The 21,249-nt window shown below is 44.4% G+C and overlaps 1 protein-coding gene across 1 annotated transcript in view; it reads right to left on the bottom strand.

Moving 5' to 3' along the window:
• The window catches only part of LOC102808925 (uncharacterized), a 39,649-nt gene extending 18,400 nt beyond the window's left edge, over positions 1 to 21,249 (bottom strand). Inside the window, exons 1-4 of the mRNA XM_085491466.1 lie at positions 20,998 to 21,249; positions 10,830 to 10,952; positions 606 to 816; positions 180 to 392 (exon numbers count right to left, since the gene is read on the bottom strand). Coding sequence (XP_085347592.1) covers positions 180 to 392; positions 606 to 816; positions 10,830 to 10,952; positions 20,998 to 21,249 — 799 coding nt within the window. The remainder of the gene's footprint in view (positions 1 to 179; positions 393 to 605; positions 817 to 10,829; positions 10,953 to 20,997) is intronic.

Here is a 21,249-nt window from a genome sequence, read left to right as displayed (position 1 = left end):
CCTAAACTACTGACGTCGTTCACAGAGGTTGTACTGTGGTATTCAAACAGTCAAGACAATTTGACAAAAGAAAACAGAGTCGTTTATTTGAATTACCAATCATTAGCAATCTAGAAGGCATGACTTATAGAAGAGGTCGTTTGTATTAACATACAGCTTTATCAACTAAATCAACTTACCAAGAGGGTTGTCCTCCACATCGGGTTCGTTATAAATTTTCATCACAAATATAAGGATAATGATGAATATTAAAGTTGTGTTGAAATATGAGACGTAAAATGTAGCACCAAGTCCACCAATAAATGTATAGCCACCAATAACAGCCACTATAATCATTGCAGCTAACTCTAAGCTTAAGTTTTCAACTAGTGTTGTCATGACAGCAGCAGCACCTAATCAAAACCATACGGATACTTAATACAAGGAATGGAACAATTTGTAATGAATACAAATAAATAGAAACACGCATTTCAATCTATGTCAGCTATTTTAGACATAGACATGTACGCATTACCAGAAACCCCCTACAGTGTAATGCAATAGTCTAAACGGCGCCACCAAGCGACCCCGTATAGTACAATGTAACACCATATTATTACACCCACCTAACATTAACATGGCTGTTACAATAACATTTGTCATCAGAGCAAAAAAGGAAAAGACCACATGAACCTTTTTGCCAAATCTCGCTTGTATAACCTGGAGAAATGTTTTGGCACCAGGGGCTCGTATCTTCAATTGAATCGACAACATTGCAAAGAGGATGATCTGTATTGTGGCTCCAGAAGCATACCAAAATGGTCCACTGATTCCATACTGAAAAATACAATAGTACATTATCAGTGTGTCACTTTTCACTCATCTAGACATGATACAGTCTCGATGTAATACTGCATTTTTGATTTTTTTAATTGCTTTTATACATTCATGGGACAATTTTCAAGATACAGAATGCCAGTTACAGTATGGTTGAATCAGCTTCGTGTTTGCGAATTTCAGCTGTTATTATTGTTTTATAAAGCTCATTGACTTGTTTTTATTTCTAATGCCTGAATAAAATGTTTGGAAGTTCCTCAAAAATCTATTGCCATAATTATGTATTTATATTAATAACCAGAAAATAAATGAACTCGTATAGCCTGAATTACTACCAAGTTGAGGGATTTATCAGAACTTCATGTTACATATTTTAAGACTAGTTCCATAAAAGCAAATAAAGGGTAACAATAATAACTTTAATAAAACAATTGTTGACTGTTGAAATTACAATACTGATAATTGTACCAAATTTGGGGATATAGCAAAACTAATACAAATAGATCAACTATTTAGTGGGACCATCTGTATCGTTCTTTGAAAGCAGAACAATCTCTAGCTGAGAAGGCCTGAAACTGTGTATAAATGCACACTGATAAAAGTCAATTTGCTCAATTATAAATCAATTATCATCTACAATGCTACATCACACATTGTTTGAGGCAAGAGTCCATACTAAAGACAAAGTCAGATAAACCATTGATGACGTTTGATTCTCAAGACTACTTTCGGGCAAAGGCCTAGCAATGCTCTATCCGGTGCAATTAATTTCACTATTGTTTATGTTTTGAGTTGGGCTTTGAGTTCATAAACTTGACAGGACAACAATGAGTTATATGGTAAGTGAATTTAGTTTAGCAAATTTTACCTATCAGCGAAAACAACGATATTAAAAACTAGTGTTTACATTATCACTATTCTTCCATTGTATATAGTGTCTATCGAGATGTATTATATATGTATATTTATATATGTTTTTTTATATTAAGGGAATTCCGTTTAGCGAATTTTACATATCAGCGAAAATAACGATATTAAAAACTATATGTTTTTTTTATATTATTTTCCTGTCAAAAGAAGACTGGTATTGCACTATGCTGAATATCGACGGTTCTGTGGGTAGTGAATACCAAGGGACGATATTCACAGATTGTACTGAGGAATTCAAACAGTGTCACACGCAACGTAATAATACCGTAATTGATATAGTACAGGTGTGATGGTTCAAATACCAAAATGGCAACAGTAACAGAAAGACTTCCCTGGCGGCGATGATAAAATACGAACACGGAGCCAACAGATTAGGTTTCAACTGGTACTGGTATTATTATACTCTGCAAACATCAAGTACAATAACGCGGTAAAACTCCACTACTCCAATAACTAGATACTTAAACTCCAATACAATTCAACGAGATCTCCGATCTGAACTCAGTGCTGAACAACTCCCCTATATATACCCACACTGTCTATAAATAGACCATTACATCAGCATACATAATGAGTCTGGAATTTACTATAAATTTCTAGAATGTTCCATTACCTTCTATTGCCTCCTACAGTGTTCTATTACCTATTCAACCAGGTTCTAAACAAATCTAGAATATTTCACCCAGACACAGCACGGTTCTAGAACATTCTCAGTGACCAGGAAGATTTAAATAAGTCGCATGCGATATGCCCCCCCCCTCTCAAGAATATTATAACATATAATATTACATGACTAGCAATGACGCCAATAATACGAATACGATAACAATTTAAAATAAAACAACAATACAACATATCAAATCGAACTGAATACATAAATTCGAAAATCACATACAGTAGAATATAATAAAATATGAAATACAGTCATAAACGAATAACATTCTACTATACTGTTCAAAAGTTCCTCAATCCATCAATCTACTCAGGTAGTCCGCTACCATATTGTCCCGGCCAGGAATATCCTCAACACGATAATTATATCCTTGCAGAGTCATCGCCCATCTCATCACTCGGTCATTTGCAAACTTGGCTTTATCCAGGTAAGACAATGGTTTATGATCCGTCTGCAAAATGAACTCCACACCGGCTAAATATAGGCGAAATTTATTCACGCCCCATACAATGGCTAAACATTCCCTTTCTACAGTTGAATATTTCTTTTCTGCATCGGATAACTTCTTACTTGCATAAGCAACTGGATGTAGCTTCTCACCATGATTCTGAGATGCGTCCGTCCGCAACAACAAATGGTTTCTGTGGGTCTGGCAACTTCAAAATTGGTTTGCCCAATAAGTATTCCCGCAAAGTGTTGTATGCTTTCTCCTGGGCCTCTCCACATACAACTTTGTTGGGTTGTCCTTCCTTAGTAGGTCACTCAGGGGTGCTGCAATAGTTGCGAATAAGGGGATGTGGTCTCTGTAGCAATTGACCAGCCCAAAGAATGATCGGACACCTTTCTTGAACAACTCCCCTATATATACCCACACTGTCTATAAATAGACCATTACATCAGCATACATAATGAGTCTGGAATTTACTATAAATTTCTAGAATGTTCCATTACCTTCTATTGCCTCCTACAGTGTTCTATTACCTATTCAACCAGGTTCTAAACAAATCTAGAATATTTCACCCAGACACAGCATGGTTCTAGAACATTCTCAGTGACCAGGAAGATTTAAATAAGTCGCATGCGATATGCCCCCCCTCTCAAGAATATTATAACATATAATATTACATGACTAGCAATGACGCCAATAATACGAATACGATAACAATTTAAAATAAAACAACAATACAACATATCAAATCGAACTGAATACATAAATTCGAAAATCACATACAGTAGAATATAATAAAATATGAAATACAGTCATAAACGAATAACATTCTACTATACTGTTCAAAAGTTCCTCAATCCATCAATCTACTCAGGTAGTCCGCTACCATATTGTCCCGGCCAGGAATATCCTCAACACGATAATTATATCCTTGCAGAGTCATCGCCCATCTCATCACTCGGTCATTTGCAAACTTGGCTTTATCCAGGTAAGACAATGGTTTATGATCCGTCTGCAAAATGAACTCCACACCGGCTAAATATAGGCGAAATTTATTCACGCCCCATACAATGGCTAAACATTCCCTTTCTACAGTTGAATATTTCTTTTCTGCATCGGATAACTTCTTACTTGCATAAGCAACTGGATGTAGCTTCTCACCATGATTCTGAGATGCGTCCGTCCGCAACAACAAATGGTTTCTGTGGGTCTGGCAACTTCAAAATTGGTTTGCCCAATAAGTATTCCCGCAAAGTGTTGTATGCTTTCTCCTGGGCCTCTCCACATACAACTTTGTTGGGTTGTCCTTCCTTAGTAGGTCACTCAGGGGTGCTGCAATAGTTGCGAATAAGGGGATGTGGTCTCTGTAGCAATTGACCAGCCCAAAGAATGATCGGACACCTTTCTTGGTCGCTGGTCTTTGCGCTTCTCGAATTTTTTCCATGTTGTCGTGACTCGGACTCACCCAATTGTGTCCAATTTCATGACCCAGGAATTCTACTGATGTTGCACCCAGAACACACTTGGATGGTCTAGCTGTTATGTTTGCTGCCCTCAGTCTTCGTAACAACTCAGATAATACTTGAACATGCTCATCCCAGCAGCTTGAATAAACTATCAGGTCATCTATATAGCTTCCAACCCCCTCCATACCTAACAATAATTTCATGATTCCCCGCACCACAGTAGCCCCCGAATTCTTCATTCCAAATGGCATCCTTAAAAATTCATAAGTTCCATCAGGAGTAACAAATGCTGTCTTTGGTGTATCTTCTTCAGCTACTGGTATCTGCCAATAACCTTTACTTAAATCAATTTTTGACAGGAACTTACTATTATGTAACCTCTAAAATATGTCCCCTGTTGTTACCATTGGCTCAGGGTCGGTTACAGTGACCTTATTTAATTTCCTATAGTCTACGCATATGCGATTCGATCCATCCTTCTTCTTTACAATCACCACCGGTGACGCATAGAGTGATGTGGACTTCCTGATCACTCCAATTTTTAACATATCTTCAATATCTTGCCTAAGGTTCTCCCTTATTGCATATGGTAGTGAGTATGGCTTAGATCGTATTGGTGTATCATTTGTCAGGTCAATCTTGTGACTGAGGTATTTCCTGGCAAGTCAGTAAACACCTTATCATAAGTATTGACTAAACCCACCAGTTCTTTTCTCTGTTGTTCTGTCAGGTCTGTACCAATTTGAACATCTTTATCTGACTCCTTGGGTTTACAAGTTCCGAACTCTAGAAGATCATCTTCGTCTACAGCATTCTCTTCATCTGACTCGTTGCACCCCACTGTAGCTGCGCGCACAGCATTCATCAGGTCTATGGCCGTATTTGGTGAGTAACTTGTCTCACTTACTTCTGGTTGACGTGACATTTCCCGCTCAACATACAACTTTAACATATTTACATGATTCGTCTTCACTTTGTCACCTACCCTCACTCGATAATCGTTTTCGCCTATTACCTGCTCCACCACATAAGGACCCTTCCACTGCATCAACAGCTTGTTGTCAGTTGGCAGCAAAATTAACACCTTATTTCCTTCCTTAAGCACTCTCTTCTTCGTTTTACGATCATAGTAACACTTGTATCGGTTCTGTGCCTTCTGTAATTCCTCTCAACTCAAGTACATACTGGTAACTATTAACTATCTCAGGAGTATCGCTTTCTTTGGTCCATAACTCTTTAAGGATCTTCATTGGGCCTCTAAATGTTCGACCATATAACAGCTCAAATGGGGAAAACCCAATTGACTCCTGTGGTACCTCTCTATATGCGAAGAGTAAAGCACTAATATACCGATGTCATTGCCTTGGTTGTTCATGGCACAGCCGCTTTAACATCTTCTTCAAAGTACCATTAAACTTTTCCATCAGTTCATTACAAATGGGGTGATAGGGCGTAGACGTCAGTCTCTTAATGCTGAGCAATCTTGATACTTCTTGCATGCATTCTGACACAAACTGAGTCCCCATGTCACTTAGTACTTCTTCTGGAACCCCCAATCGGCTATACAAGTCAATCAACGCCTCGGCTACAGTCTCTGTATCTATATTTTTAAGTGGAACCACCTCTGGATACCGTGTAGCATAGTCCACCATAGTTAAGATGTATCGATGACCCCCATCACTGGCTGGCGTAATTGGTCCAACCAAATCTATAGCCACACGCTTGAATGGCATATCAATTAAAGGCATCTTACCTAATGGGGCCTTCACAACTGATCCCTTTGAAACAGTCTTCTGGTACACATCACACGACCTACAAAAACTGGTAACATCTAGATGTAACCCAGGCCAATAAAAGCTAGTCACAATCCTGTCTTCTGTCTTCTTTATCCCCATGTGTCCACCAAATATTGAATCATGGGCAATCTCCATAACACGAGTCCTCAACAGTTTCGGCACAACCACTTGACGTACCATCTTGCCTCCTGGAAGTGAACGATCCCGATACACATGATATAGCAAGCCTCCATATACTTGGAACTCGGTTGTATGGTGCCCTCTCACTTCTGATTCTCTCTTATTATAATACTTCTTCAACGATGTGTCTGCTTGCTGCATCTCGATTAATTTGTCTTTTGTTACATGTGCTCCAGTCTTTACATCACACACTTTGAGTGGCTTCACCTTACCAGATTTCTTCGCTTGCGCGCTGGTTGTTACTGATCCACTCACATTCCACACTGGATCCGGGTCATTTGGTGGTCTTGCTCCGGGCACATTCCCAACAATTAACTCATAGATTGGGTCCTGCACACATAATGCTTCAACCGTGCCTCTCAAATATGGCGTATCAATTTCCACTCTTTCTTTCTTGACCCCTGTGTTGTCCACTATGGCAGAACTTAGCCACATGAAGGCACTGTTCACCTTTGTCATGGCTGACATCAGTAATGCGGGATGGACATTGTGCTGCTCGATGACCAACACCCTGACATACAAAACACTGGATACTACTACCCTGTCCCACATCAGTCTTTCTAATGGCAGTCTTATTATCATTACGCCTCACCTGGTCTTTCGTGGATAACTGTCGACCATGTGCCACTAGGTACTGCTTTGCTATTACTGCCAACTCATCTAAATATTTGGGTGCTCTTTCTTTAAGATAAACTGCAAGATCTCTTGTACAGGCACCAATAAACTGCTCCTTCACCATCAAGTCGGTAACACCATCATATGTTGCTGCAGTGCCTGACAACTCAACCCATTAAGCAAAATAATTCTTAAGCCGCACAATTAACTGGTCAGGACTCTTGGAACTTTCAGGTTTAATTTCACGGAATCGCTTCCTGTACCCATCCTCTGTGAAATCGTATCTTGTCAACTGCATCAGTGTCGGACATCCTGGAATATAATTCCAGTGCTCTACCAGGCAACAGCGCACTCAATTTTGTGGCCCATCCATCTCTATGCCAACTCGCATTCGTAGCAAACCTCTCAAACCGCAATAAATAACTATCAAGTTCGATCTTACCATCAACAAATGCAGGCAACTTTGGTGACTGTGCATCACTGACCACATTTCGTTGACCGCCAAAATCAGCCTGTTGGAACCCCGGCATTGCTGCTTGCAGCTTTAATTTCTTCAACTCAAATTCTCTTTCGCCTGCTTCCGCTTCCAGTTGTAACTTTTCCTTTCTTTCCTCAATCCCCATTTTCCTCACCTCTGCTTCCCTTTCCTTTTCTCGCTGTTCTGCTTCCGCTTTCAGCCGTAACTTTTCCTTTCTTTCCTCAATCTCCATTTTCCTCACCTCTGCTTTCCTTTCCTTTTCTCGCTGTTCTGCTCCCATTTTTGCCTTTCTCTCTTCCCTCGCCGCTTGTCTGTCAGCCCGCTGAAAACTCAGTTGCTCCAAAATAAATTTCCTTTTGTCTTCTCCAGTCATTCCCAGTTCATCCGCTGATTCCATCAACCCTTGTTTCGACATATCTTTTATCTCGCTGGCCATGTTGTCTTCTATATGTCTTCACTGTTCCCGGACGAGCCCCCAGATGTCACACGCAACGTAACATACTGTAATTGGTATAGTACAGGTGTGCTGGTTCAAATACCAAAATGGCAACAGTTACAAAAAGACTTCCCTGGCGGCGATGATAAAATACGAACACAACAGATGAGGTTTCAACTGGTACTGGTATTATTATACTCTGCAAACATCAAGTACAATAACGCGGTAAAACTCCACTACTCCAATAACTAGATACTTAAACTCAAATACAATTCAACGAGATCTCCGATCTGAACTCAGTGCTGAACAACTCCCCTATATATACCCACACTGTCTATAAATAGACCATTACATCAGCATACATAATGAGTCTGAAATTTACTATAAATTTCTAGAATGTTCCATTACCTTCTATTGCCTCCTACAGTGTTCTATTACCTATTCAACCAGTTTCTAAACAAATCTAGAATATTTCAGCCAGACACAGTACGGTTCTAGAACATTCTCAGTGACACAGAAGTGGTAAATAAGTCGTATGCGACAAACAGTCAGAACAATTTGACAAATTTGTATTTGAATTACCAATCATTAGCAATCTGGAAAGCGAATTTCAGCTGTTATTATTGTTTTATAAAGCTCAATGACTTGTTTTTATTCCTTGACCTTCCTTGACCTTCCTTGACCTTCCTTGACTGCTTGTACAGCTCTTTCAGCTAACCCGGCAGAGTGGTAAGGAGCTGTTGTGATGTGCTTTATATTCAGTTATATTCAGAGCTATGATGAAGCCCCACTGTTAGATGATTCTTATAATAAATCATTAGACAATGAAAATGAAAGTTTCCAACCGATAAAAAAAAACAAGTTTATATACGAGTACTGCTGTATGTATTGATTGTAGTGTAATATTATGATATAATACGTGTTTACAATGTCAATAGCCACTAGTTGTTTACATGTATTTCAGCAAATTGTAATTAATATGCAAATGCATCTTTTACACTACATTACTTAATACCCTGATTAATCAAGTGTGATCTTTAAAATGTAATTATCTTAAGCCATGATTATGAATAATATTTGATCTAACAGTGGTGTGGCTAGCACACTTCTACTATAAAAGTACAACCGGTTATCTATTGTTTTCTTTTCGCATTCCACTGCAATGTTTGACTACAAGGCAGACCTTTCTTCCCCATCCACCCTTCCCTTCACAGTGTATTTGGCTTTCTTTGTTATAATTTTTACTTTTTTTAGTGCAGGGTTTATAGTATGATTGTAGAATTTTCCTCACAGGATTGTATATACCTCAACCATGGAGGCGGAAAAGAGACTACCTCCGTGCCCCAAGCTAGGGGATACTTTCGTTGGTATGGTGGATGTGCTGGCATACCACAAGCCTACCTATTTAACACGTCATTAGGGGAAATGTTATTCATGCCAAAAATAAAGCTGCGAAGCAAAAGTATAGTTAGTAATTAAGAGTGAATAAATGGCTAGCCTAGTATCAACAGAAATTAGATGTATTAAATTACTCTTCCAAAATTGAGACTTATGGTCAGAAATTAAACAGGATAAACTATTCATGCAACTGTTGTGTCCAAACTGAATCTCCTTTGTCTGGGCTCATGTACAGAGATATAGTAGTATGGTCAAAAAGCTAGATTACAGGCAGTTATCTTTGATCCGATTGTGAAACTAATTGTCACGGACATGTATAGTTTGAAGAGAACAAAAACATGTCAATAATACATTTTAAAAAAAACAAGATAGCTGCCAGTTGGTCATTTTGGATTTGAACAAGAAACAAATCATCAAGGACATGTATCTCAACATAAACAAGTTTGTGTCAAATGTGAACAAGAAACGACAAATCCTGTCGAAGAAACCACATTTTTTCACCTGATTGTAAAACAAATTTTTGTGGAGATGCAATCTAAAACGTACAATGCATGTACCAAATTTTAACAAAAACTGCATGCATAAGATACTACATTTTGAAACAACAAAATGGCTGCCAGTCGGCCATCTTCAATCGGATCATAAAACGAATTGTCATGGACATGTATCTATCTTAACATGTATAATGTATGTACCAAATTTGAACAAAACTGACAAAGTATGCATATCATATATTCAAAAAACAAGATGTCTGCCAGTCGGCCATCTTTGATCTGATCTCAAAATGAATCAGTATAGACATGTATCCTAAGATGTATAATGTATGTGCCAAATTTGATAATAAAGCTGGCAGTTCCTGATCTCTGATTACCCAAACTTATATCTTGGTATCGTGTGCATTTTTAGATGTTTACTGTTTAGGTTTTGAATCATATATCTTATTTCATTCAACTTCACACTGATTCAAGAGAAAAATACCCTGAAGATGATTTGGTGAATAAGATTCCTTTTTTCATTAACATATTTATACTGTGGGCTAAGTAAGTCTTCCAACAAGATTTAGATAAAAGGTTCCTGGATGCTTTTTATTGCAATTATTACCACAATTCATCAGACCAGTAATATTTGGCTGAGTTTCAGTGTTGTTATGAAAAATTGTTTATCCAGAGTATATAGAGAATATAGAATGGTGGTATTGAACATGTGTATCTCGTATTCAACACACAACACTAAAAAAGGTGACAGTAAAATTGTGTATGTATCACCATAATGTGGTACATTGTTTTCTTCTCAATGAGAGCTGGGCTAACTGATTGAAGTAGATAAGTTCTGAGCTGTGTAGTAGAATATCATTTAATATGTATATATAGTTTTAATAAATGTACTATCCTTACACTTAGAAGGAGGGAGGGTCACAATTTTTCATGCAAATGTTTGTGAAGGGTCATATATATATTTTTATGTACGCGACTTTCAAAAAACACCGGCCTACCCCCCCCATACTTTTGTCAAGTCCTTAACACCATTTGTTTACGTGATACAGACTAATTATTGTCATTAATCTTTACTATAGCTAGTATCTATGTTACTTACCTTAGCCGCCACTGTGGACGACTGTAGCAGTGTTGCTGCCCACGTCCACTGTGAGACTATTGTGGTAGCTGTCAGTCCAACTGACACTTCTCCGCCTGCATCAAAGTCAGTGTCAAGATTATCCTGTAAACAAAAATAAGTACTTGAAGTGATTTGTTGTGATGACATTGTCTTGTATTGTTCACCGGCAGTGCGGTACTGATTGATCAAGATTCATTGTCCAGTATGTCAGTGTCATGAAGATATCGTGATTGGCTGATTAAATGACCTTGTGCTTTTGCTCAATGTAAGTTTTGTTTTTGTTTCATTTTCATTTTCTTTTCTTTCATTTCATTTCATTTGAATCTATTATTTATTTGTTGAGTTTTTCAAAGTGTTGGTAATTGCAAATGCTAAACAAGGATCTGACTATATATATCCTGTTCAAATCTCGTAAAAGATTGTGTTGCGTCGCATGGGTTTCATTTTGAAGACAATCATCTCAATCAATGGTTGACCGAAGAAAATGCCCGGAAACGGTTGTTGAAGATAATTTGAATCAGATAAAGTTACAATATCATCTGCAATGAGTATACAAATCAGGTTGTCTAAACTGACACCATAATGGAATTAGAATAGACAGCATGTATTGTCATTGTTAATTAATATTCTTATATTCGTGATTGTGTAAGACGAACTTGAACACGAGTTAGTCAGTTGTCACCTAGCTCCAGGCCAGTGCCATGCATTGCAGTTCAGCTTAGCTCCAGGCCAGTGCCGTGCATTGCAGTTCAGCTTAGCTCCAGGCCAGTGCCGTGCAATGCAGTTCAGCTCAGCTCAAGGCCGGTGCCGTGCATTGCATTTCAGCTTAGTTCCAGGCCAGTGCCGTGCATTGCGTTCAGTTTAGCCCCAGGCCAGTGACGCCCATTGCAGTTCAGCTCAGCTCCAGGCCAGTGCCGTGCATTGCAGTTCAGCTTAGCTCCAGGCCAGTGCCGTACATTGCAGTTCAGCTCAGCTCCAGGCCGGTGCCGTGCATTGTAGTTCAGCTTAGCTCCAGGCCAGTGCTGTGCATTGCAATTCAGCTTAGCTCCAGGCCAGTGCCGCGCATTGCAGTTCAGCTTAGCTCCAGGCCAGTGCCATGCATTGCAGTTCAGCTTAGCTCCTGGCCAGTGCCGTGCATTGCAGTTCAGCTTAGATCCAGGCCAGTGCCGTGCATTGCAGTTCAGCTCAGCTCAAGGCCAGTGCCGTGCATTGCAGTTCAACTTAGCTCCAGGCCAGTGCCGTGCATTGCAGTTCAGCTTAGCTCCAGGCCAGTGCCGTGCATTGCAGTTCAACTCAGCTCCAGGCCAGTGCCGTGCATTGCAGTTCAGCTAAGCTCCAGGCAAGTGCTGCGCATTGCAGTTCAGCTTAGCTCCAGGCAAGTGCTGCGCATTGCAGATCAGCTTAGCTCCAGAACAGTGCTGTGCATTGCAGTTCAGCTTAGCTCCTGGCCAGTGCCGTGCATTGCAGTTCAGCTTAGCTCCTGGCCAGTGCCGTGCAATGCAGTTAAGCTTAGCTCCAGGCCAGTGCTGTACATTGCAGTTCAGCTCAGCTCCAGGCCAGTGCCGTGCATATCAGTTCAGCTTAGCTCCAGGCCAGTGCCGTGCATTGCAGTTCAGCTTAGCTCCAGGCCAGTGCCGTGCAATGCAGTTCAGCTCAGCTCCAGGCCAGTGCCGTGCATTGCATTTCAGCTTAGCTCCAGGCTAGTGCCGTGCATTGCAGTTCAGTTTAGCCCCAGGCCAGTGCCGCGCATTGCAGTTCAGCTCAGCTCCAGGCCAGTGCCATGCATTGCAGTTCAGCTTAGCTCCAGGTCAGTGCCATGCGTTGTAGTTCAGTTTAGCTCCAGGCCAGTGCCATGCATTGCAGTTCAGCTTAGCTCCTGGCCAGTGCCGTGCATTGCAGTTCAGCTTAGATCCAGGCCAGTGCCGTGCATTGCAGTTCAGCTCAGCTCCAGGCCAGTGCCGTGCATTGCAGTTCAACTTAGCTCCAGGCCAGTGCCGTGCATTGCAGTTCAGCTTAGCTCCAGGCCAGTGTCGTGCATTGCAGTTCAACTCAGCTCCAGGCCAGTGCCGTGCATTGCATTTCAGCTTAGCTCCTGGCCAGTGCCGTGCATTGCAGTTAAGCTTAGCTCCAGGCCAGTGCCGTACATTGCAGTTCAGCTCAGCTCCTGGCCAGTGCCGTGCATTGCAGTTCAGCTTAGCTCCTGGGCAGTGCCATGCATTGCAGTTAAGCTTAGATCCAGGCCAGTGCCGTACATTGCAGTTCAGCTCAGCTCCAGGCCAGTGTCGTGCATTGCAGTTCAGCTTAGCTCCTGGCCAGTGCCGTGCATTGCAGTTAAGCTTAGCTCCAGGCCAGTGCCGTACATTGCAGTTCAGCTCAGCTCCAGGCCGGTGCCGTGCATTGTAGTTCAGCTTAGCTCCAGGCCAGTGCTGTGCATTGCAATTCAGCTTAGCTCCAGGCCAGTGCCGCGCATTGCAGTTCAGCTTAGCTCCAGGCCAGTGCTGTGCATTGCAATTCAGCTTAGCTCCAGGCCAGTGCCGCGCATTGCAGTTCAGCTTAGCTCCAGGCCAGTGCCATGCATTGCAGTTCAGCTTAGCTCCTGGCCAGTGCCGTGCATTGCAGTTCAGCTTAGATCCAGGCCAGTGCCGTGCATTGCAGTTCAGCTCAGCTCAAGGCCAGTGCCGTGCATTGCAGTTCAACTTAGCTCCAGGCCAGTGCCGTGCATTGCAATTCAGCTTAGCTCCAGGCCAGTGCCGCGCATTGCAGTTCAGCTTAGCTCCAGGCCAGTGCCATGCATTGCAGTTCAGCTTAGCTCCTGGCCAGTGCCGTGCATTGCAGTTCAGCTTAGATCCAGGCCAGTGCCGTGCATTGCGTTCAGTTTAGCCCCAGGCCAGTGACGCCCATTGCAGTTCAGCTCAGCTCCAGGCCAGTGCCGTGCATTGCAGTTCAGCTTAGCTCCAGGCCAGTGCCGTACATTGCAGTTCAGCTCAGCTCCAGGCCGGTGCCGTGCATTGTAGTTCAGCTTAGCTCCAGGCCAGTGCTGTGCATTGCAATTCAGCTTAGCTCCAGGCCAGTGCCGCGCATTGCAGTTCAGCTTAGCTCCAGGCCAGTGCCATGCATTGCAGTTCAGCTTAGCTCCTGGCCAGTGCCGTGCATTGCAGTTCAGCTTAGATCCAGGCCAGTGCCGTGCATTGCAGTTCAGCTCAGCTCAAGGCCAGTGCCGTGCATTGCAGTTCAACTTAGCTCCAGGCCAGTGCCGTGCATTGCAGTTCAGCTTAGCTCCAGGCCAGTGCCGTGCATTGCAGTTCAACTCAGCTCCAGGCCAGTGCCGTGCATTGCAGTTCAGCTAAGCTCCAGGCAAGTGCTGCGCATTGCAGTTCAGCTTAGCTCCAGGCAAGTGCTGCGCATTGCAGATCAGCTTAGCTCCAGAACAGTGCTGTGCATTGCAGTTCAGCTTAGCTCCTGGCCAGTGCCGTGCATTGCAGTTCAGCTTAGCTCCTGGCCAGTGCCGTGCAATGCAGTTAAGCTTAGCTCCAGGCCAGTGCTGTACATTGCAGTTCAGCTCAGCTCCAGGCCAGTGCCGTGCATTGCAGTTCAGCTTAGCTCCTGGCCAGTGCCGTGCATTGCAGTTCAGCTTAGCTCCACGCCAGTGCCGTGCATATCAGTTCAGCTTAGCTCCAGGCCAGTGCCGTGCATTGCAGTTCAGCTTAGCTCCAGGCCAGTGCCGTGCAATGCAGTTCAGCTCAGCTCCAGGCCAGTGCCGTGCATTGCATTTCAGCTTAGCTCCAGGCTAGTGCCGTGCATTGCAGTTCAGTTTAGCCCCAGGCCAGTGCCGCGCATTGCAGTTCAGCTCAGCTCCAGGCCAGTGCCGTGCATTGCAGTTCAGCTTAGCTCCAGGTCAGTGCCATGCGTTGTAGTTCAGTTTAGCTCCAGGCCAGTGCCATGCATTGCAGTTCAGCTTAGCTCCTGGCCAGTGCCGTGCATTGCAGTTCAGCTTAGATCCAGGCCAGTGCCGTGCATTGCAGTTCAGCTCAGCTCCAGGCCAGTGCCGTGCATTGCAGTTCAACTTAGCTCCAGGCCAGTGCCGTGCATTGCAGTTCAGCTTAGCTCCAGGCCAGTGCCGTGCATTGCAGTTCAACTCAGCTCCAGGCCAGTGCCGTGCATTGCATTTCAGCTTAGCTCCTGGCCAGTGCCGTGCATTGCAGTTAAGCTTAGCTCCAGGCCAGTGCCGTACATTGCAGTTCAGCTCAGCTCCTGGCCAGTGCCGTGCATTGCAGTTCAGCTTAGCTCCTGGGCAGTGCCATGCATTGCAGTTAAGCTTAGATCCAGGCCAGTGCCGTACATTGCAGTTCAGCTCAGCTCCAGGCCAGTGCCGTGCATTGCAGTTCAGCTTAGCTCCTGGCCAGTGCCGTGCATTGCAGTTAAGCTTAGCTCCAGGCCAGTGCCGTACATTGCAGTTCAGCTCAGCTCCAGGCCGGTGCCGTGCATTGTAGTTCAGCTTAGCTCCAGGCCAGTGCTGTGCATTGCAATTCAGCTTAGCTCCAGGCCAGTGCCGCGCATTGCAGTTCAGCTTAGCTCCAGGCCAGTGCTGTGCATTGCAGTTCAGCTTATCTCCTGGCCAGTGCTGTGCATTGCAGTTCAGCTTAGCTCCTGGCCAGTGCCGTGCATTGCAGTTCAGCTTAGCTCCTGGCCAGTGCCGTGCATTGCAGTTCAGCTTAGCTCCAGGTCAGTGCCGTGCATTGAATTGCAGTTCAGCTTAGCTCCAGGCCAGTGTCGTGCATTGTAGTTCACCTTAGCTCCTGGCCAGAGCCGTGCATTGCAGTTCAGCTTAGCTCCAGGCCAGTGCCGTGCATTGCAGTGCAGCTCAGCTCCAGGCCAGTGTCGTGCATTGCAGTTCAGCTTAGCTCCAGGTCAATGCCGTGCATTGCAGTTCAGCTTAGCTCCAGGCCAGTGCCGTGCATTGCATTGCAGTTCAGCTTATCTCCTGGCCAGTTCCGTGCATTGCAGTTCAGCTTAGCTCCAGGCAGTGCTGTGCATTGCATTTCAGCTCAGGCCCAGGCCAGTGCCGTGCATTGCAGTTCAGCTTAGCTCCTGGCCAGTGCCGTGCATTGTAGTTCAGCTTAAATCCAGGCCAGTGCGTGCATTGTAGTTCAGCTTAGATCCAGGCCAGTGCCGTGCATTGCAGTTCAGCTCAGCTCCAGGCCAGTGCCGTGCATTGCACTTCAGCTTAGCTCCAGGCCAGTGCCCAGCATTGCATTTCAGCTTAGCTCCAGGCTAGTGCCGTGCATTGCAGTTCAGTTTAGCCCCAGGCCAGTGCCGCGCATTGCAGTTCAGCTCAGCTCCAGGCCAGTGCCGTGCATTGCAGTTCAGCTTAGCTCCAGGTCAGTGCCATGCGTTGTAGTTCAGTTTAGCTCCAGGCCAGTGCCATGCATTGCAGTTCAGCTTAGCTCCTGGCCAGTGCCGTGCATTGCAGTTCAGCTTAGATCCAGGCCAGTGCCGTGCATTGCAGTTCAGCTCAGCTCCAGGCCAGTGCCTTGCATTGCAGTTCAACTTAGCTCCAGGCCAGTGCCGTGCATTGCAGTTCAGCTTAGCTCCAGGCCAGTGCCGTGCATTGCAGTTCAACTCAGCTCCAGGCCAGTGCCGTGCATTGCATTTCAGCTTAGCTCCTGGCCAGTGCCGTGCATTGCAGTTAAGCTTAGCTCCAGGCCAGTGCCGTACATTGCAGTTCAGCTCAGCTCCTGGCCAGTGCCGTGCATTGTAGTTCAGCTTAGCTCCTGGGCAGTGCCATGCATTGCAGTTAAGCTTAGATCCAAGCCAGTGCCGTACATTGCAGTTCAGCTCAGCTCCAGGCCAGTGCCGTGCATTGCAGTTCAGCTTAGCTCCTGGCCAGTGCCGTGCATTGCAGTTAAGCTTAGCTCCAGGCCAGTGCTGTACATTGCAGTTCAGCTCAGCTCCAGGCCGGTGCCGTGCATTGTAGTTCAGCTTAGCTCCAGGCCAGTGCTGTGCATTGCAATTCAGCTTAGCTCCAGGCCAGTGCCGCGCATTGCAGTTCAGCTTAGCTCCAGGCCAGTGCTGTGCATTGCAGTTCAGCTTATCTCCTGGCCAGTGCTGTGCATTGCAGTTCAGCTTAGCTCCTGGCCAGTGCCGTGCATTGCAGTTCAGCTTAGCTCCAGGTCAGTGCCGTGCATTGAATTGCAGTTCAGCTTAGCTCCAGGCCAGTGTCGTGCATTGTAGTTCACCTTAGCTCCTGGCCAGAGCCGTGCATTGCAGTTCAGCTTAGCTCCTGGCCAGTGCCGTGCATTGCAGTTCAGCTTAGCTCCAGGCCAGTGCCGTGCATTGCAGTGCAGCTCAGCTCCAGGCCAGTGTCGTGCATTGCAGTTCAGCTTAGCTCCAGGTCAATGCCGTGCATTGCAGTTCAGCTTAGCTCCAGGCCAGTGCCGTGCATTGCATTGCAGTTCAGCTTAGCTCCTGGCCAGTTCCGTGCATTGCAGTTCAGCTTAGCTCCAGGCAGTGCCGTGCATTGCATTTCAGCTCAGGCCCAGGCCAGTGCCGTGCATTGCAGTTCAGCTTAGCTACTGGCCAGTGCCGTGCATTGTAGTTCAGCTTAAATCCAGGCCAGTGCGTGCATTGTAGTTCAGCTTAGATCCAGGCCAGTGCCGTGCATTGCAGTTCAGCTCAGCTCCAGGCCAGTGCCGTGCATTGCACTTCAGCTTAGCTCCAGGCCAGTGCCCAGCATTGCATTTCAGCTTAGCTCCAGGCCAGTGCTGTGTATTTGAATTTCAGCTTAGTTCCATGCCAGTGCCGTGCATTGCAGTTCAGCTCAGCTCCAGGCCAGTGCCGTGCATTGCAGTTCAGCTTACCTCCAGGCCAGTGCCGTGCATTGCAGTTCAGCTTAGCTCTAGGCCAGTGCCGTGCATTGCAATTCAGCTTAGCTCCTGGCCAATGCCGTGCATTGCAGTTCAGCTTAGCTCCAGGCCAGTGCCGTGCATTGCAGTGCAGCTCAGCTCCAGGCCAGTGTCGTGCATTGCAGTTCAGCTTAGCTCCAGGTCAATGCCGTGCATTGTAGTTCAGCTTAGCTCCAGGCCAGTGCCGTGCATTGCAGTTCAGCTTAGCTCCTGGCCAGTGCGGTGCATTGTAGTTCAGCTAAGCTCTAGGCCAGTGCCGTGCATTGCAGTTCAGCTTAGCTCCAGGCCATTGCCGTGCATTGCATTTCAGCTTAGCTCCAGGCCAGTGCCGTGCATTGCAGTTCAGCTTAGCTCCAGGCCAGTTCCGTGCATTGCAGTTCAGCTCAGCTCCAGGCCAGTGCCGTGCATTGCAGTTCAGCTTAGCTCCAGGCCAGTGCCGTGCATTGCAGTTAAGCTTAGCTCCTGGCCAGTGCGGTGGATTGCAGTTCAGCTCAACTCCAGGCCAGTGACGTGCATTGCAGTACAGCTTATCTCCAGGCCAGTGCCGTGCATTGCAGTTCAGCTTAGCTCCAGGCCTGTGTCGTGCATTGCAGTTCAGCTTAGCTCCAGGCCAGTGCCATGCATTGCAGTTCAGCTTAGCTCCAGGCCAGCTCCGTGCATTGCAGTTCAGCTTAGCTCCAGGCCAGTGCCGTGCATTGCAATTCAGCTTAGCTCCAGGCCAGTGTTGCGCATTGCAGATCAGCTTAGCTCCAGGCCAGTGCTGTGCATTGCAGTTCAATTCAGCTCCTGGCCAGTGCCGTGCATTGCAGTTAAGCTTAGCTCCTGGCCAGTGCGTTGGATTGCAGTTCAGCTCAACTCCAGGCCAGTGCCGTGCATTGCAGTCCAGCTTAGCTCCAGGCCAGTGTCGTGCATTGCAGTTCAGCTTAGCTCCAGGCCAGTGCCGTGCATTGCAGTTCAGCTCAGCTCCAGGCCAGTGCCGTGCATTGCAGTTCAGCTTAGCTCCAGGCCAGTGCCGTGCATTGCAGTTCAGCTTAGCTCCAGGCCAGTGCCGTGCATTGCAGTTCAGCTTAGCTCCAGGCCAGTGCCGTGCATTGCAATTCAGCTTAGCTCCAGGCCAGTGCCGCGCATTGCAGATCAGCTTAGCTCCAGGCAGTGCCGTGCATTGCATTTCAGCTCAGGCCCAGGCCAGTGCCGTGCATTGCAGTTCAGCTCTAGTGTCGACGTGGCAGCCACACATGTCTCAAGATAATGCCTTCCGATTATTTCGCGGCCATGCTAATAGGACTTAAAACAATAAATTATTTCTCTGTAAAGCAAAACTGAAGTTCCGATTTTGCCAGTGTATGTCGTGTAGTTTGCATTACTTGGGACCTCATCGTTTGAAGCTATAGAACGTATTTCGTCGTCGACGTTACTGTGAGTCGCTGTGCTCTCGCTGAAACTATGCAATACGAGGTTTGCACCTAGGTAGAGTAGGAAATTCCGTGCTGGGCGATTATCATTATATTACTCCTGTTATTGGTTTGTGGTTATTGTATTATTAAGTTAGTATTATTTGACATATCCTCGTTGTGTGTTTGACCTTTAGTGTCAATATTATATTGGCGGCAAAAATTCTCGTATTCCTGTTGAGCAAAACTAGTTGATAGGTCATCATTACGAACATTGAATATATAGGCGTGCCCAAATAAAATCTTGTTATTTTTTATTTTATTTACACTGGTACATGTTGCTGCCAAATACATTGTTACGACACTCTATTAATTTAGTATAGCGCCATCTAGCGAAGCAGTGTATTTTTCATTTGTTTTTAGGTAGATTGGGCATATTGTTTCACGGAGAGAACTGTATGGGTTTGTTTCTATTATTATGCTAATAATAAATGATTTATTGCTATAATGCACCGATGAAACTGAATATTTAGTTACTAGAAGAAGTGTTAACGACTGGGTTCGCCTATAAGTTTGGTAAGAAACTGAAATTCTGTTTTTCGTCAATTAGTGGGTGCCCGCACATATAATATAAATAGAACGGTGATGTTCACCGTAAATATTCAGAAACAACTGATCATGGCCTAACATAACCACGCTATTTCAGAAATTATATCATTGCAATATTATAAGTTTCAGATGATTACTTGCTAGTTGTAATTTTAGCCTTGTATTTAGAAATAGCGTTGTCTCATTGAGAGTTTGCATTGTGACACATTTCTGTATACGTGTTAGATAGCGCCTATACTTTTACAATGAGGTTTTGTACTGTATTCTAGGCACTGTGTAATACTGTTATCGTCCTTGCATTAGTTTCTGCTCAATTTGAGTTTGGGTTTCCCACTTAATTATTTATACTTTGGGCCCTTGTATTTTAAACCATTTCGATCTGTTTTGGGGACATGCTTGGCGAGTATGGTATTTGTGCATAACACGATTTACTTTGAACATTTTTGAAATGTAGTTTATTTCTTTATTTATTCCAGTTAATCAATAAGTTCATCAGTCGACAGTGTATGACTACATGAGTGAGTTAACTTGATGAGTTATATGGGACAAGTTGAGGAGTAAACAAGTCAGACAAGTTAACTAGTCGAGTCAAACTGTATTGTTTACCAGATGTGTGAATAAACAGCCATTTCCATACACGCATATATGTTGGTGAACTTTACAATTAATGAAAGACATAAACTCTATCGTTGACAACTGGAAGTGTGTTATTTATAATTGAAGAGTCAATAACTTCGTGACCTAGTTACTAAGTTTAAAAACAGGGAGCCCAGGAACTATAATCAACTTTAGTACGCAGTCTATATGAGCGGGGGGGATATCGGCTGGTATCTAGTGTAAGAAATAGACAAGGGATGAAGGCTCCAGCCAGCTCACATTTTTTAAACTCGAAAAAACAGACGAAAAGAATGAAAATTTCCCCAAAGCCTTACCTACATTTTACCTGCAGAATAAATCAAGAAAACTACACAAATTGACTCCATTTAGAAATTCCTAACGATTTTGCCCGAACGCACAGCACAGTTGGAGGCGTGGCCTGTTCAGCATTTTGTCAACAATCAATCACAAGACTGGCTACGAACCACATCGAGGTCACGACTCGGTTAGCCTTGCTCAACTGGTTCATAACTGGCGTGTAAAATGAATTTCTCTCAGGCGTATCGCTGGTTAGATTAGTGAATTTCATAATTACAGAATATAACTTACAGAATAATACAGAATAATTACAGAATATAAGATACTCACTTTATCCATAAACACCTTCACTCTGAGTGTGCTGTAAGCCTTTGCTAAGATGACCGCAAACACTCCAAAGCCTACAACTAACAGCAGTGCCTCTGTTAACGTGATCCCGACATCCACAACATCATTGATATTGTCCGTATCGTTGTATTCTCGTAGAAGACTGTTGCAGAAGGTGGTATTCTTAGTCTCCGCAATCACATCCCCAATTTGTGTTAAAGTAAATATAATCACGAAGTAACAAAATACGTCCAT

This window comes from Saccoglossus kowalevskii, chromosome 16 (genome assembly GCF_978046115.1).
Source record: "Saccoglossus kowalevskii chromosome 16, keSacKowa6.1, whole genome shotgun sequence".
Lineage (NCBI taxonomy): Eukaryota > Metazoa > Hemichordata > Enteropneusta > Harrimaniidae > Saccoglossus > Saccoglossus kowalevskii.
This window is presented reverse-complemented; position numbering and strand designations above follow the sequence as displayed.